This window comes from Galeopterus variegatus, unplaced genomic scaffold, assembly GCF_000696425.1.
Source record: "Galeopterus variegatus unplaced genomic scaffold, G_variegatus-3.0.2 Scaffold1180, whole genome shotgun sequence".
In the NCBI taxonomy this organism is placed as follows: Eukaryota; Metazoa; Chordata; class Mammalia; order Dermoptera; family Cynocephalidae; genus Galeopterus; species Galeopterus variegatus.
In genome coordinates this window covers 69,237-86,979 of record NW_007727291.1, presented here as the reverse complement: position 1 = coordinate 86,979, position 17,743 = coordinate 69,237, and the positions used below count along the sequence as shown (strand labels likewise).

Sequence of the window (17,743 nt, the reverse complement as noted above, 5' to 3'; positions counted from 1 at the left end):
TTGTGAGGTTGGCATGATCTAATCCACTCTCCTGAGAGAAAAACTGAGACACACAGGAGCAAGGGTCACACAGTGAGGCAAGGCTGCTCTGGCTTCCATCAGTCCTGTTACCCAGAACTGAGGCCCAGTGAGGAGGTGGCAGTGCCCAGAGCCACTGGGGAAGGCAGGTTTTATGTAATCCAGGGGTGGCCACGGAGTTCCCTTTACAGCTGCCTGTTCCAGCCCCCATGCAGAGGGAAGCCTGAAGTCTAGAAGGAAGGACGTTTGTCCGAACCGTTTATAGGCTCTGGATTCAGCCTTGGGGCCTCCATTGTAGAGTGGCAACCCTGGAGTCAGACCTGGATTCTGATCCATTTTGGGGTTTCCTACTTTGTGACCTTAGCGCCTCTTCAAGCCTCAGTGTCTTGGTCTGTAAAATGGAGGTGACTGTCACTTCCTCAGGTTCCTGGGTAGAGGTGAGGTGGCAAGTGTTAGCTGCCCCATGCACAGTGCATGAGGATCAGGCACTGAGCATGAGGTGTGGGTAGCTGTATAGATGGGTAAACTGAGACTCCAAGAAGGAATAACAACCAACTTGGGTTCAGGGCTGGACTGGGGACACCCAAAACCAGACACACACAAGTGGTGACCATAGCAGTAACCAGTTTATTGGCCAAGGTGGGGTGTTAGGAGCCTGCAGCCATGAGGACTAAGGTTTCAGGCCTCCCCAGTGACCTGGAAATCCATGTCCTCGAGCAGGTCCTGTAGGTAGGCCTTATACTGGTCAGAGGTAAGGGAAAGTGGTTGGCTGTTGGAAATGTGCAGGTCCACAGTGTTCTCCAGGGAGGAGGCACCCCCTACCCGGGCCATGTCTAACAGGGCCCTGAGGCACGTGGGAACAACCTGCAGGAGGCAGGGGAGAAACACAAGTCAGGGAAAATGCTCAATCATTGTCTACAATGTGGGGGGAGGAGTGGGGGCTGACAGGACTATAACTCCCAACAGCCCATCACTGCAACCCAGGATGAACCATTCGGCCCTGGCCTGAGAGTTGTAGTTATATTAACAAATAGGGGAAGCCAGAGAGTGTTCCTAGGGTTGAGAGTGCTATAAGGGATCCCAGAAGTTAGGGCTGAGCAGCTCATGTTGAGGACTTTTGGGAGCTGTAGTTCTTCCCAAAAGCTGGTAGAACTTGTAGTCCACCAACTTCCACATGGTTTAGAGAGTTCAAAACAGGCTCTGAGGGTGAGGCAATGGGAAGAACACCCAGAAGCTTCTGAGGATGAGGAACCAGTGGTTGCAGACTCTTGGAAATTGTAGAGGAGCTTCTGGGAGTCATAGTTACTTGGAGCGATGTTTTCCCTTTGTAAAACTACCCCTCTCAGCCCCAGGAACCGATGGCTGCAAGCACCTTGACCATCACGAGCCTCTTGGTCCACGGCTGGCCCTGGGGCCATGGTTCCCCCACGCAGAACCAGATGGTGTAGCGTGGTGAGCGTCTGCTTCCTTCGATGAAGGCAATCAGATCTGGGGACCAGGAACCTAGTCAGCAATGGGGAAGACCCTCTGCCTGCTCCTCCCCCCCAAATCTGAGTAATATCCCCACCATTTCACCTGACCTAAGGCCCTATGTCACCATCACAAGGAGGCCGCCAGTCTGGGGAAAGTCTCCATGGTTCTGGACCAAACTTAAGTGTTCCTCCTCCCACCCATCCATCAGAGTGGGGCTGGAAGATCATCCCCTGCCATCACAGAGCCTCAGCATTCAGGATGGGAAAACAGGCCCAGAGAAGGGGAGTTCATTCTCCCAAAGATGCTTAGTGATTATGGAATAGAAGGTGGTTATCGTTTACTGCTCTGTAAACCCCAACCCATCCATCAGAGTGGGGCTGGAAGATCATCCCCTGCCATCACAGAGCCTCAGCATTCAGGATGGGAAAACAGGCCCAGAGAAGGGGAGTTCATTCCCCCAAAGATGCTTAGTGATTATGGAATAGAAGGTGGTTATCGTTTACTGCTCTGTAAACCCCTAAGGCTGTGTTGTCCAATATGTAACCATTTGCTAAGTGTGGCTATTTAAATTTAAATTGTAGTTAATTAAAATGAAATAAAATTAAAAAGTCACTCCTCAGTTGCTTTCACCTCACTTGAGTGCTCAATAACCACATGTGCCTAGTGGATATGATATTGTACTTTTTTTTTGGTGGCTGGCCAGTATGGGGAATTGAACCCTGACCTTGTTAAATGGCTATGCTCTAACCAACTGAGCAAACCGGCCAGCTCTTAGTAGATATCATATCAGACAGTGCAAATATGATCATTTCCGTCATCACAGAAAGTTCTATTGGACTGTGAAGCCCTAAGGGATTTATTTTTCCAGCTAGTTTGTCTATCCACCATAATAATTAATGATGATGAGCACCTTCTGTATACTAGGCCCTGTGCCTCATATCAGCTCTGGCAGGTGGGTGGACAGACGTCATCACAGAAAGTTCTATTGGACTGTGAAGCCCTAAGGGATTTATTTTTCCAGCTAGTTTGTCTATCCACCATAATAATTAATGATGATGATGATAATAGTTAATTCCCTGAGCACCTTCTGTATACTAGGCCCTGTGCCTCATATCAGCTCTGGCAGGTGGGTGGACAGAGACAGTCCTCAGACTTGACAGGCTCAGGCTCACTGTGTACCCCAGGTTGCAAAGTGAGCAGAATGGTAGGGTATGAATTCCATCCCAAATTGCCTGGCTCCAGAGTTCTTAACCACCGTGCCCTGCTGCTTTCCACTCAGGGCAGAGCTAAGCCCCTGCCTCACTCACCTGCCACAAAGGGTCCCAGGTCGAACACACCTCCTTCTTTGTCCTTGAGGACCTCACCATCAGGCCCATGCATGCTGTCAGGGAGCAGCTCCTCGCCCACAGCCCAGTACGTGTGGCAGTGCCCCAGCCGCTGGGCCCAGAGCCACTGCCCTGTCCGCCCCAGAGCCAGTCCCCCCTCCAGGCAGCTCAGCACACGCCTCACGTAGCCTGTCACTCCCTTGTCTGTCAGGGACACCCCAGGGTCTGGCAGTGTTATTGGCTGTCCAGGCAGCATCCTGTCCCCTGCGTCTGGCCCCACCAGCCGCAGACCCTCTGGGCAGAAGACGGTCTGCTGGAAGACTTGGCGGCCTCGGTAGAAGGCGGTCACCTCGAACTCCCACTCTGGGCAGTGGCAGTGGTGCAGTGAAGGGGGAGAGAGATAGAGAGGGTGTGAGGGGTCTATTGCCCCAGCCTCAGCTCCTCCCAGCCCACAGCTGACACTCACCTTCCTCGGGCACAAATAATTGCCTCAGTGGGTTTTCATGGGGTTCCAGGTTTGGGCAGGAAGTAGGGTTGTCCAAGCTGGGACTCTGAGGGTAGTGCTCAAGGGCCACAGCCAGGCCTGAGGGCCTCCCATCTGGGAGTGGGGCCAAGATCATGTCACCCAGTAACTCCTCCAGAATGTCTTCCTGGGGTGGGGGTGGGGGGGGGAGGAGAAAAGCCGGGCATTTCAACAGCCTTTTCTGGAGACTTCATGTAGACCAGGCCTTGTGCTAGCAATGTGGGGACACAGGAGTCAGACCTGAGCTTTGCCCTCAAGGGGCTTCCAGTCTGGTGTGGGGGAGAGGAGGCTGTGGGCACAGACAGCAAAATACCCGTATATGCTCTAATGAATGCTGGGTAAGACCTGGGCAGGGCAGGCTGGGTAGAATTTCAGATGGGACAATTCCCTCGCACAGACATCAGCAAGATCAAGGGGAAGGAGGTTTTAACTTCCCAAGCAGCTGAGGGCATCCTGCAAATTGAGAAAAGCTATGAAATCCTGGAAAGTTGTGTTACGGTCTCGAATGCCCAATAAAAACTTTGAATTTTCTCCCAAGGAGGCTGGAGACCCATGGGAGGACTGGAAGCAGGGGAGGGACAGCGTCAGCTCTGGGTCAGGTGTGTGACAGACTGGAGGAAGAAAATGGAGGCTGGGGCAATGGTCCAGGGGTAGAGAACAGGCCTGAACAAGCCCATGGGGCCAAGGCAGAGACGGAAGGGCAAGAGGTTTGGGTGCATTCTCACTTGGGTATCAGAGGTACTGCCTCCGCCATTGGTGTCTGGAGAGGTATCCGGCTGGGGAAAGTCTCCAACTCCTGTTGAGAAAGGTGGTGAGTGGAATAGAAGTGCCAGGGACCCTGGAGATCCCAGTCCTCCTTGCGAAGCCCCGCTCTGGCACACCTGAGGTCACAAACTCGTAAATCTTATGCGGGTCGTGAGGGTCCTTGCTCCGGTCCTCGGCTAAACGCAACACTTCCTTTCGGTTCAGGGCAGACCGGAAATTCCTTTTCCAGGTTGGCAGGTCGGGCTTATCCTTCCCAGGAGTGTAGGCTCCGCTGGCTTCGGCCCATGCCTGGGACACCAGTAGTACCAGGATAGTGGGGAGGATGACTTAGACTCCGCCCCTGGAGACCTAACCCTGTCTCTTCCCGTTCTGACTCTCTTCCCTCTCCTCCTGCCAAGTTTTAACTCAACAAGGTTCCATCCCCAAATTGTCCAATTTTCCGTACTCCAGTCTTCCCCCTACCATCCACCCCCAACACCCACCTCCAGCTTTCAAAAACCTTTGTTTTCTAAGTCAGCCTTCTAGGTCCTACTCGATGTCTAACCCCGTCACCACCTGCCCCAGGACAACCTAGGGGATAACCCCTCCACCTCACACTGTTTACCAGCAGTGGTGTATTCTAAATCGGTGGTTAGTACCTTCGGCTTTGGGGCTCTGAGTCTCAGGTTTTTGGGGCTCTGATTCTAAAGTTCCAGGAATCTCCTCTAGAACTCTACAACCAAGAGCCCCGCCCCCAGCGAGCCCCCGACCTCCAGGATGTATTTCCTTTGCATTCAAACACCGCTTTCCAGAACCTGGCAGCTGCAACCCTGCCTCCTCCCCACCAGTCAGTCTACCATCCGATCCTTCTAGCCCCGCCCGGCCCCTTCTGACTCCACCTGCCAGCTTTGGCACGAGCCCGCCCCACGCGTGCTAACCCCGCCTTCTCGGCTCCGCCCCCTCGGAATCTTTCCTGTCGCGGGCTCAGCTCTGGGTTTCCCGCGCTGGGCGCACGCACCTGGAAGATGCCGAAGTCCTCCTGCTGCGCATCCTGCCTCAGGCCGTGCTTCCAAGGGATGCGGAAGCGCGTGCGGCTCTCGTTCACCCAGGCCACACCCTCCAGCTGCCCCAGGTCCAGCTGAGCTACCAGCCAGGGAAGGATCCTCGGCTTTGGGGTTCCCATGGTCCGACCTGCGCACACAGGGCAGTTCTTGGGTCCGGGCGGCCTCCCGGGCCTATTTGGCCTGGGGGTTCCGCACCTAGACCTCCCTTTCAAGGGCCACGGCTCGGGGCCTTCACCCATGTTTTCCTGTGGAGACCTCCTCTTCCTATCCTCCAGAGCAGCACCCTAATTCTGCGAGGACTCCATCCCGTATCCATTGTAGAACCCCCTCCCTTCCCCAGCATATTCAGTGCAGACTCACTACTCCCTCAATTCCGCTAGTGTAGACCCCTACCTCTCTGTCATCAAAAGCAGGTACTTTCACTTTCAGGATAGAGCCCTCCTCCCCTCCCTAGCTATTTCAGTGCACACACTACTCACTCTACCTATAAACCTCTACCTCCCGCACTCACCCCAGTGTAGTCCCCCTCCCACCCATTTCCAAAGCAGAACCTCCATCCACAATTTCCCCCAGACAGGCTCCCTCCTCCAGGGCACGCCCCCACTTCCTAGAATTAACTACCTCCCACTTGCAGAGTCCATCTTTCCCCTCCTAGATCCCCAGTGCAGACGCCTCCTCTCTTCTCCCTTCCTATCTTGATCTCCAGCGCCGGCCGTTGTACTTCCCTCCTTATCTCCCTTTCCCCAAGCGCACAGTCTCCCCGCCAAGTGCCAGTGTAAGACCCATCCTGGCTCCCTCTCCTCACTCACGGACGCCACCACTCTCCCTGGCTCTTCCGCATTATCTACGTTGGAGGGTAGGGGCGAGCAGAGCGCTAGAACCCACCCCTGTCTCTGGGCTCCAGGTAGCTCTCAGACTCGAAGCTGCGCACCCGCTTCCCTTTAGCCGAGCTTTAGAGCGCTGAGGCTTTCTTTTCTATCGATTTCTTCAAATAAAAACAACTTTATCATCCTTTGGGTGACAGACTTCAAAGCAAAAGAGGCGGTCCTGAGCCGGGGCCGTCCCCCTCATTCCCTTTTTCGGCCTTTTGACCACAGGCATGCTGGGAACGTAATATGCAAATCAAGCGGGCACTCCGTGCTCCGCCCCTTCCACGTTACCAAATCGGCCCAGTGCGCAGGCGCGGGAAAGTTGAACTAATTAAAGTTTGTACAAGGAGCGTGGAGGAGGCGACGGCGGCGGCGGGCGCCGGACCAGGTGAGCGGGTGTTGGCGAGGGCTGGAGTGAAGATGGAAGAGGAGAGGGCCATGATCCGAGAGAGGGCACCCGAGTGTCGCTTCTCCGACATCCAAGTGTCTAGAATCCCCAGGATTCCAGCCTGAGTCAGATACGTCGGAACTACATCTCCCAGGAAGCTGCGCGGCGAACAAGCGCGGATCGAGCGGAATGTTTGCCTTGAAGGCTGCTGGGATTAGTAGTTCCCGACCCTCTAAGGGCTTTGGTAGTTTGGCATATGCCTCCGTCGGGGGCCCAAGCCTCCTACTCCCTCGGGGACCCAAGGGTCCGGTGCCTTCGTCCATTTCTTTTCTTTCTTTTTTTTTTTTTTTTTGCGGCTGGCCGGCAAGGGGATCCGAACCATTGACCTTAGTGTTACAACGCCTGTTCTCTAACCAATTGAGCTAACCGGCTAGCCCTTTAGTCAGTTTCTATCTCAGATTTAGACCCACTAATCCGGGTTCCCAACCTCCTTACTTTTCTACGGTACGGTCAAGGAGTCTTTTTCCTCATCTCTCTTCTCTCTCCGAGACTCAAGAGTCTGGGCCCCCAGATTCCAGCTCTCCAAAGGATCCAGGAGGTCAGGCCTTCAGCACCTTCCTTCCTTAGGGACTCATGAGTCCTGGCCCCCAAGGCTCCACTTCCTGTTGAACCCTGGAGCCCGCTCTCTCACAGGTGCCTCCATGGCAGGCTCGCAAGAGCTGGGGCTCCGGGAAGACACGCTGAAGGTCCTAGCTGCCTTCCTTAGGCGGGGCGAGGCTACTGGGTCTCCTGTTCCAACCTCACCCAGGTAAGAGAAATTGCCCTTTTCCCTCAGGGGCCTGCATTTAGGGTGGGTCCCTCTCTATCTTTGGCTCCTGGTCTCAGTTTGTCTCCTCTCTTTATATCTGGCTCAATTCCCTGTCCCTGGGCTTGCAAGGAGAGGTCCGCGGCGGGAGGAAAAAAGGACTTTGTGTATGGGATCTCTGGGGTCACTCTCTGAGATCCCTCTTCCCAGGAGTCCTACCCAGGAGGAGCCAACAGACATCCTGAGCCGCCTTCGAAGATGTCTTCCCTGCCCCCTGGGGCAAGGAGCAGTTCCCCCTGAGTCCCCTCGGCCTTGCTCCCTGCCTGTCCGCCACTGCTATGGTTCAGAGCCTGGTAAGAAATTTCCTTAGATCACCCGTGAAACTAGCAGGGCCAGGAACCTTGATTCCTAAAGCATAGACAGGATAAGGTGCTAGTTTCAGATCACTCAGCTAGGGGGTAGCTCTGTGGGGTCTCCAGGACCAACCCTCACCATCCTGTCCTCTCCTCCCCATAGCCCCCAGTTAGATTTCTGTCAGTTCTGTGGACTGACTCTGGAAGGTGAGAGACTTGGTTTTCAGTTATAGCTCCCTGGCTGTTTTGGTTGTATGACTCTGGGAAAAATTCTGCCTCTTCCTTGCTCCCCTGTTTTTCCAGTAGCAGAGTTGGTGGTCATTAGATTTGATCAAGAATGACCAATAAGTTTCCTCTCCTGTGTGAGCCTGGATAGACTAGTAATGGCTGCTGGGACTGCTGGCTTGAAAAGGAGTTCACAGCTGGGGAGAGGAGTGCTGTGATGGATTTTGGTGATGCCTGAAATGAGTGAAGGGTGTGGTGGTACTGTAATAGCAGGAGTGCCTTGTGTTTGCCTTGCTTGAATGAAATAATCTTCAGGTTGCAGTTCAGCTCTAACATTCTAAGTCCAGTTAAGGACACGATAAAGTGGAAAGTACCAGGGTTTTGGTGTCTTACCAAGTTACTCACCGGGCCTCAGTTTACCACATTATAAAATGGAAATCTTTGCTACCTGGCGAGGTGGTTGGGAGGAGAGAATCCACAAGTACCAGATGTCCTGGAGACGTGTCATTGACTTTTTTCACCCCAGGCCCAGCTACTCCAGATTTCTATGCTCTGGTGGCCCAGCGGCTGGAACTGCTGGTCCAAGAGCAACTGAAGACTCCACCTAGCCCAGGTGAGGTGCAGAGGAGCCCTGGATAAGGATGAGGGTAGGAAGGTAGTCAGGGTTCTGCCCCAGCCAAATTCTCTTCTGCCTCTAGAGTTACAAGGTCCCCCACCCACAGAGAAGGAAGCCCTACTGCGGAGGCTGGTGGCCTTGCTGGAGGAGGAGGCAGAAGTCATCAACCAGAAGGTGATGGGTATCTATTCCATCCCTTAGCGGGGATAGCAGTTGTGGGATGGTGGGGTGCTGGGATCAGAAACTGGATCTGCATTTTCTTTGGATATCAGTTAGAGAGAGGATGGGATAAGGAAGGCTCCATGAAGGGTTGAGTGACAGGAGTGTGGTTAAGGTAGTCCTTTAGTGGGTTTCATTGATTGTTAGAGGGGCGTAGCCTAAATGCAGGAGGTGTGGCCATTAGAAACATGATTTAGGAGTGATTGGGCCAATTGAGGAAGTAAGGGAATGAATGTGGGGGTGGAGGGAGTGTCTAAAATCTGATTGACTGCAGTAGGGGGATGTTGGGGAAATGTAGTGCTGACAACGCCAAGGTCAGGTACATATCCTCCTACTGGACAGCAGCACCCAAAAAAGAATGTTGGGGAAACGGACTACTGGAGGAGGCGTGGCTTGTGACTATGTCCTTGGACTTTTTTTCGGTGTTATCAGCACCTCACTCTACCTAGTGAGCTAACTGGCCAGCTCTGCCCTGGAATCTGATTGTCTCGGGAGCTTGGACAAAGTACATGGTCCTAAAATATTAATCATATGGTAGAAGACAAGACCTTAGGGCCGGCCCGTGGCTCACTCGGGAGAGTGCGGTGCTGATAACACCAACGCCCCGGGTTCGGATCCCATATAGGGATGGCCGGTTTGCTCACTGGCTGGGCGTGGTGCTGACAACACCAAGTTAAGGGTTGAGATCCCCTTACCGGTCATCTTTTTAAAANTAACATAAAAGTAAGAAACACAAAGTTTACCACAAAGTACAGGCTGACTCAAGAGAGTAAGCAGCTGCTTGCTGAAAATTAAGTTTGATACAAAGTAAAGCACAGACATCTAAGCCGCAGAAGTACAGGTTGACCCCAGGAAAGTGAGCAACAAGCCTGCCTTCTGGTGCGATTCAACTCTTACAGTTTTGCTGTCTAATACGTATCCATACTATCTGATGAATATAAACTCCACCTTACTGAGCATCTTTGGCTATCATGGTTACATAACCCCTTTCTACTGAGCATGCTTAGCCACTGGATTTGCATAAGTCACCCCCTGAGGTCTCAATTTCCCCTCGAAGGTGCCAAAAATAGGTACAACCAGCCACAGTAGCTCTCCCCTAGAGGAGGGGCCTGAGACCTCAGGGAGTGGTTTGAAACCCAGAGGTGTGTCTTGAAATCTGAACACATGGAAACTGAGCACCTCCTATCTCAAGAGCCCATACTGTTACGGGCCAGCCACCAAAAAAATAAACAGTTCAAGAGCATATACTGTATGCTCACAACTATTCATGTGAAAATCTGGAAAAGGCAGAGCTAAACTATAGTGGCAGATAACAGTCGGGGATTGCTTCTGAGGTTGGCTGGGGGAGGTGTTGACTGAAAAGGGTCATGATGGAATTTTCTGGGGTGATAGATATAGTCTATAAATTGCATATGATGTTGGTTACATAAGGTGTATATATCCAGTCTCATCAAATTACACTTGATTGGGTGAATATTGTATGTAAAGGATCCGAACCCGTGGCCTTGGTGTTATCAGCACCGCACTCTCCTGAGTGAGCCACAGGCCGGTCCTGGCCTCTGGGATTCTGATTGACTAGGGAAGCCCACTGAGGCATGGCTATAAGATAAGCATTCTAGGACCCAGCTAAAAGTAGAGCTTGGCCCTGGATGGCTGTCAAGGCCTCGGTAGGGGCGAGGCTTAGCAGATCAGGTTCTTGCCCACCTTCCTTGGAGCCGTAGAGTCTGGTTTATGATTGGCTAATGTGGTGGATGGGGCGTGGCTTAGAGTGTTAGCATCAAGAACCGGCCTGAACCAGGAAGCCACGCGTCCCATTTCCCTGGCCACTAAGGCATGACTGAGGCGGACCCTGCCTCTTCCCCTACCCACTCCACAGGTGGCCTCGGATCCCACCCTGCGTCGAAAGCTGGCCCGCCTGTCCGCAGGCTCTTTCGCTCGCCTGGTGGAGCTGTTCTCCAGTCGGGCAGGCAGCTCTCGCCCAAGCCTTGCACGCCTTTCAATGCCGTGCCCTGGGCCCCCGCCGCCTTCCCCAGAGCCCCTGGCCCGCCTAGCCCTGGCTATGGAGCTGAGCCGGCGCGTGGCCAGGCTGGGGGGCACCCTGGCCGGACTCAGTGTGGAGCACGTGCACAGCTTCGCGCCCTGGATCCAGGCCCACGGGGGCTGGGTGAGCTGCCGAAGCCTCTCCGGGCCTCACTTTGCCCAATTGTAATGTGATGGGGGGGCGGGGGGAACAGAGGGCTTCTTAGGTTTTCTTTCAGACCTCAGGTGTGCTTCCAGCTGTCCTGTCCATTGTACTCTGTTGAGCACCCACTGAACACCAGGCACTGCAGTGCAGACGCTATGCCTGGCTTAAACCACTGGTATAAACTAACAGTTGTGAGCCCCAGATGAGTGATTTCTCCTCCCTGGATCTTAGTTTCCTCATCTGTAAAGTGGGGAGAGTGGTAGTACTACCTCAAAAGATTAGTGTGACGATTAAAATGGGATCCTCCTGGTAAGTACTTGGAGCACTGCCTGGTACATCGTGGGCATTTGTTTGTGTGGTTATCTGGTTACTGTCTGCCTCTCCAACGATGCCTGCCGGAATACCCTTTCCCGGGTAACCTCCTGTCTTCTTCCCTTCCTCTGCTCTTTCTGGTCCGCTCCGGTATCACCCCCAGTGAGGCCTTCCCTGGTCCCCATTTACAATCACAGCCACCTCCATACCCTCCCACCCTCTCCCGTTCACCCTTTGCTGCTTTCCTTTTGCTTCTGCAGTATTCTGCATCTTCTAACAGATGGTAGAATTGATTTGTTTTACTTATTTTTAAAAATTTATTTCTGTTGTCTTCTGCTTCTGACATATCAACTTCAGAAGATCAAAGCGTCTTGCCTTGGGTTTTGCTCACTGCTTTATCTCCAGCGCCGGTCTCATTGTTGGATTGGGCTCCTATCCCCCATCTCCCTGCGTACCAGGCTTCCCCCGGTCCGATGGGCACCATCTCACTTAGCTGCCTCATGCATGGGTCGCTGTGGGGATTCCATGAGAGAAGGATGCACTCTCGGAATGTGACCATTGCTTCCCAGACTGGCAGGAGCTAGCCGGGTGTTTGAAGAGCAGGGAGGAGGAGGCCAATAGGGCTGGAGCAGGGTGAGCGAGGGAGAGGGTGAGAAACGAGAGCAGGAGGGACGGCCAGATGATGCGGTGCCTTGTGGTCACCCCCAGAACTTGAACTTTGAGTGAGCCAAGGTCTCTGCGCAGCGGATTGAGGTGTTAACAGGCGCCCTCTGACGGCCACGTGGGGAACAGACTGTAGGAGGCGAGGGCGGAAGTAGGGAGAGCTGGGCGGAGATGAGAATGCATCAGACCGAGGTGGGGCAGTGGAGGATTCTGGATTTAATTTGGAGAAAGAGCTGACAAATTTTGCTAATGGGCTGGATGTGGGGGCTGGGTCAAGGATGCTGGGCTAAGCAGCTGCAGGACAGTGTTTGAGTTTCCTGAGATGGGGGGGTCAGGGAGCAAGTTTGAGGGGGAGTCAGAGATGATTGGAGATGGTCCAGTTAAGAGCGAGATGCCCTTGAGACCTCAAAGCAGATGTTGAGGGGGCTGGATATAACAGTTGAGTTCAGCAAAGAAAGCTTGTTTATTTGTAAAAAAAAAAATTTTTTTTTACAAGAATGTTAACAGGTAAGCTTGGGTGAACATTCATGGTGAGCCAGTTACTCAGCCAAGGATTTCAATGGAATGATCCCATTTAAACCCCACAACAACCTCATCGGGTTCTGTTATTATCTGTGGCTTACAGGGGCTGCCAGGGAAAGTCCCTCATGCAGGTGGTTGGAATCAGGATTTGGATACAAAGCCATGACTCTTAATCATTAAAATCCCAGGATTCCATTCCCCTTTGACTTTCTATCCCTCGTCTCTCTAGGACTTTGCTCCTCCCATCCCTGTCCCCTTCTCTGTGGGTCTCTGTCCCTCTCCCCTCTCTGGTTTTTTACCGTCCTCCATCTCTGATCTCACTGGGCTGATGTGGCTGCCACTGTGACTGGAGGATGCCTTCCCTGCTCACTGTGTTCTGCCACTTTTCTTCTCCAGGAAGGCATCCTGGCTGTTTCACCCGTGGACTTGAACTTACCTTTGGACTGAGATCTTCCTCAAAAGCTGCTACAAGATTGGACTTCATGTGCCTGACCTCTCCATGTCTTCCTATTCTACTCAGGGCTGTAGGGTGGTGGCTGCCCTGCCTATTTTTGCCAAAAAATTGTTTTAAAACTTTTCATATTAAAGATACTTTTAAGTATATAATTGTTTGTTCTTTTACTACTGAAGTTCTAAGTAGAGGAGAGTTAGTTCAGAGATCTCTGGTTTATAAATTGAGAAAAGAATCATTTCATTCATTCTAGAAATATTTATTCAGAGCACCTACAAGAGACTCACCTGAACACAACATATTTGAGGCTATCTGTAAATATAATTACAGGAAATTACATTTTTTATTTTTATTTTTTTAAAAGATGACCGGTAAGGGGATCTTAACCCTTGACTTGGTGTTGTCAGCACCATGCTCATCCAGTGAGCGAACCGGCCATCCCTATATGGGATCCGAACCCGTGGCCTTGGTGTTATCAGCACCACACTCTCCCGAGTGAGCCACAGGCCGGCCCGGAAATTACATTTTTTCTCCTATTGTATGATTTGGCTATTCTAGCTAATTGTGTATTAATGGTTGTGGAGTCTTTCAAGCTAGTACCAGAAGAAAGTTACAATCCTCCTGCACAGGACCTCCAGAGCACCACACTCTTCTTGTTTTTCTCCTCCCACTGCTCCTTCTGAACCTTTTTTGCTGGTTTCTCCTCAACTACCTGTAGACTGGTGGTTTGTCACCTTTTTAGAGCCACAGAAAAAAAGTGTAAATGTGGGACTGGCTGGTTAGCTTAGCTGGCTGGAGTGTGGTGCTGATAACACCAAGGTCCAGGGATCCATCCCTATACCGGCCTGCTGCCAAAAAAAAAAAAAGTGTGCAAATGCGTAAGATGAAATGTACAGGATTACAAAAGGAACAAATTAACAGTCAACTTGTGGGCCGGCCCGTGGCTCACTCGGGAGAGTGCGGTGCTGATAACACAAAGGCCACGGGTTCGGATCCCATATAGGGATGGCCGGTTCGCTCACTGGGTGAGCGTGGTGCTGACAACACCAAGTCAAGGGTTAAGATCCCCTTACCGGTCATCCTTAAAAAAAAAAAAAAAAAATAGTCAACTCGCATTATTTTCAGATTCCATATTTTCGAATTCACCTACTTGCTGAAATTTATTTGTGAACCCCAAAATTAATAGGGTGCTTTCCTAGTCCCATGCACAGAGTTGCAAAAAATTTGAGTGGCCTGACATGCACGTTCCCAGCTGAGGTGCTCTTCTTTTAACTCATACTGTAAACAAGTATCCTTTTCTCAGTCTATTTAGTGCCACATTTTTCAAATTCTTGTGCTGTTGTTTTGCTGTTTAAATGGCCTCCAAGCATAGTGCTGAAGTGCTGGCTAGTGTTCCTAAGTGCAAGAAGGCTGTGATGTGCCTTATGAGAGAACATATGTGTGTTAGAGTAACGTCAGGAGAAGGAAGGGGTCTGGGAAGGCCCAGTAGCTAGTCTCAACTCACCCTGTCCTCTTACTCCCTCTTACCAGGTGCTCGACTCTGCCACAGGAAGGAATTCAAGGGCAGAGTCGCAGTAGAAAGTGAGAACAGGTTTAATGTAACAAATAAGAGATACAGGTTTCACAGAATGCAGCCTAGCTCCAGAGACTGAGCAGGGCCGGCACCAAGCTTAACATAAAAGTAAGAAACACAAAGTTTACCACAAAGTACAGGCTGACTCAAGAGAGTAAGCAGCTGCTTGCTGAAAATTAAGTTTGATACAAAGTAAAGCACAGACATCTAAGCCGCAGAAGTACAGGTTGACCCCAGGAAAGTGAGCAACAAGCCTGCCTTCTGGTGCGATTCAACTCTTACAGTTTTGCTGTCTAATACGTATCCATACTATCTGATGAATATAAACTCCACCTTACTGAGCATCTTTGGCTATCATGGTTACATAACCCCTTTCTACTGAGCATGCTTAGCCACTGGATTTGCATAAGTCACCCCCTGAGGTCTCAATTTCCCCTCGAAGGTGCCAAAAATAGGTACAACCAGCCACAGTAGCTCTCCCCTAGAGGAGGGGCCTGAGACCTCAGGGAGTGGTTTGAAACCCAGAGGTGTGTCTTGAAATCTGAACACATGGAAACTGAGCACCTCCTATCTCAAGAGCCCATACTGTTACGGGCCAGCCACCAAAAAAATAAACAGTTCAAGAGCATATACTGTATGCTCACAACTATTCATGTGAAAATCTGGAAAAGGCAGAGCTAAACTATAGTGGCAGATAACAGTCGGGGATTGCTTCTGAGGTTGGCTGAGGGAGGTGTTGACTGAAAAGGGTCATGATGGAATTTTCTGGGGTGATAGATATAGTCTATAAATTGCATATGATGTTGGTTACATAAGGTGTATATATCCAGTCTCATCAAATTACACTTGATTGGGTGAATATTGTATGTAAATTACACCTTTATTTATTATTTATTATTTATTATTTTAAAAAGTTGACCCAGTAAGGGGATCTTAACCCTTGGCTCTGTGTTGTCAGCACCACACCCAGCCAGTGAGCGACCCAGCCATTCCTATATGGGATCTGAACCCATGGCCTTGGTGTTATCAGCACTGCACTCTCCTGAGTGAGCCACTGGCTGGCCCAAATTACACCTTTAATAAAGTTGGTTTATTGGCCAGCCGCAAAAAGAAAAAAAAAAAAGAATAAATAAAGTTAGTTTAAATAAAAACACTAAAAAAATCCCATCAAAGACGTTCTGTTAGATTCCCTGGGATCAAAACACAGGTCAGCCGTTTACTTAATGTGTAACCTTGGAGTACCTACCTCGATGGGTTGCTGGGGGAGGAGGGCGGGATTAACTGTATTTATTTAAAACTCTTCTGATAGTGGTTCGCTCCTAGTAAGCACTCTCGGTCATCGTGAGCTATACTGGCCACAAACAGAAGCTTAGCTTGAAGGATAAGGAAGAGTTAGACCACCAGAGAAGAGGGGAAGGGCCTGTTGGCACAAAAGTGTGGGAGTGTGTGGTGGTCCAGGGAACTAGGACGGGATCGGTAAGGTAGCTGTGCTTGGGGTTGGGGTTGTTTGAGGCCGAAGAGGTGGTGGGACAGTAAATGTATGATTGGGGGACTGAGACTTAATCCTAGGGTTTCTGCGGAGCAAAGGAAAGGGAGCAGGAGAAGGGGCGGGTCAGCTCTGGGGACACGCGGGTGGCTGGGGGTACCGTGGCGGAAGACTGGAGTCAGAGAAGCGGGCAGGAGTCTGGATGATGATCCAGGAGGGAGAGGGTATTAGGGGTCAAGTCAGGGGTAGGAGGGGCGGGGGTGGGGACTGACAGGCTGTGGGAGTGAGGGGTCGGGCGGTCTGGCCAGTAACTGGGTGGGAGGTGGAGCTGTCTCCATTTGGAAACCCCAGGAAGAAGAGTGGCTGTGGGGGAAGACATACAGCCAAGGGTGTCTTGGTGGACGTGATGGGCCCGGGGAGACAGGGTGGAGGGGCGGGCAGAGAGCTAATAAGGCGAATTGGAAATCTTTTTCTTTTTCTTTTTTTTTTTAAGATGACCGCTATGGGGATCTTAACCCTTGGCTTGGTGTCGTCAGCACCACGCTCTCCCAAGGGAGCCACCGGCCAGCCCGAAGGAGGCGTCTAAACTGCCGCTCGCGGACGTGTGGGAGTTGGCCAGACAATGGGAGGTGGGTGTTCCCGGCAGGGGAAGGGATTTAGCAAAGGCCAAGTTGCTTCAGAGGGGTTGGTGAGTTTAAAACGCCCGGAATAGGGAAGTCGAGAGCTAAGGGTTAAATGCACTGACGTCTGGCTCCTATTCCTGACTTCTTACAGGACCCCAGACAAGCTGGCCCTCTCTCTGGGCCTCCCGTTGCTTCAGTTCCGCCCCGCCCTCGGTAAATTGGCACAAGCGCCCTTGTTCCTCCTGGACTCCCCCTCGGCTGGGAGAATCCACCAAAGGAACGTTGAGTGACAGTTCTTTGAGCCAATCACTGTTGCCTGAAGGCCTATCTTCTTCCCTCTTATTGGCGCAATTACCTTGTTCTCCTTGAGGCCGGCAGCTTGACGAGGATGACCTTAAAGACCTCATGACGTCACATTTTGGATAAACCAATAGCCGCGATTAAGAGGCGGGTCGTTTCGGTGATGGACAGCTCGGACAGCTCTGTTTCTAGATGTCCGCTTAGCGCAGGGCCCGCCGGGAGGCTTTGAGGAGGTGCTGGGGGATTGGGGCGGGAACTCCTGGTAGACTTTGCCCAATCACCAGTCGTGCTACTTACGATAGACAGGCAGTTTTCTCCATCTCCGTCGACATGAGGGGGCGGGGCCCTTAACGCCAAACGGGGCGGGCCCCTGAACATTGATGGGCGTGTCCTCCACCCAATTGCTAGACGGTATTTTCAGATAGGCCAACTCCATTGCCAATGAGATCTTCTAACGGAGTCACGGTGGGTGGGCCATGGACCCTCCAGTATAAGGCGGTCCCGGGGGAGTGAGGAGAAAGGGGGGGGTCTCGACGGCTGGAGGAGGAGTAGGTGCAGATGAAGATGGCGGCAGCCGAGGCCGCGAACTGCATCATGGAGGTGAGTGCCTGTAGCGCCGCCGGGGGCGGGGGGCGGCTTGGGGTCGGTCTTTTACACCTCCGTCGTGGGAACGGGACCTTGAGTTGGCGAATTGGGGCTCAAGCCGCACGGAGAGGGGCATCTGAGAATATCATTTGAGGTGGGGGGTTCCCTAGCTTTCGGGGGCCTTCGGCAGCCGGCCGAGAGGAGGATCTCTTCCTCTCTCCCATGCGGAGGAGGGCTGGGGGCGCTTCCGCCGGGCCCCCACGTGGCCGCGGCGCGGTGGGTGGGGAGGGGGTGTGCCGAGCCCAGTAGCCCAGCGGGCTCCACGTGCGGGGCAAAGGCCCCGCCCCCCGGCCGGGGGAGGGGGCCTGGGGGGTGGGGAGGGGGTGTGCCGAGCCCAGTAGCCCAGCGGGCTCCACGTGCG

At 52.3% G+C, this 17,743-nt stretch overlaps 3 protein-coding genes across 4 annotated transcripts in view; 2 read left to right on the top strand and 1 right to left on the bottom strand.

Annotated features, from left to right (window-relative positions):
* Positions 1-625: 625 nt before the first annotated feature.
* Positions 626-6,176, bottom strand: IRF3 (interferon regulatory factor 3). Its single transcript, XM_008575391.1, has 8 exons — positions 6,033-6,176; positions 5,102-5,274; positions 4,221-4,392; positions 4,065-4,135; positions 3,283-3,466; positions 2,799-3,179; positions 1,391-1,506; positions 626-882 (listed from the first exon to the last, which is right to left on the bottom strand). Exons 2-8 carry the CDS (start codon positions 5,264-5,266, stop codon positions 697-699), a joined length of 1,275 nt encoding a protein of 424 aa, XP_008573613.1. The 5' UTR covers positions 5,267-5,274; positions 6,033-6,176; the 3' UTR covers positions 626-696.
* Positions 6,177-6,244: 68 nt separating this feature from the next.
* BCL2L12 (BCL2-like 12 (proline rich)) lies at positions 6,245-12,891 on the top strand. The gene is made up of 7 exons (XM_008575390.1): positions 6,245-6,404; positions 7,098-7,212; positions 7,420-7,562; positions 8,314-8,400; positions 8,486-8,577; positions 10,499-10,786; positions 12,701-12,891. Exons 1-7 carry the CDS (start codon positions 6,263-6,265, stop codon positions 12,749-12,751), a joined length of 918 nt encoding a protein of 305 aa, XP_008573612.1. The 5' UTR covers positions 6,245-6,262; the 3' UTR covers positions 12,752-12,891.
* A 4,280-nt stretch (positions 12,892-17,171) lies between these two features.
* Positions 17,172-17,743, top strand: part of PRMT1 (protein arginine methyltransferase 1) — a 13,012-nt gene continuing 12,440 nt past the window's right edge. For both annotated transcript variants that reach the window (XM_008575387.1, XM_008575386.1), the window contains exon 1: positions 17,172-17,337. In XM_008575387.1, coding sequence (XP_008573609.1) covers positions 17,296-17,337 — 42 coding nt within the window. In that variant the 5' untranslated portion in view covers positions 17,172-17,295. The remainder of the gene's footprint in view (positions 17,338-17,743) is intronic.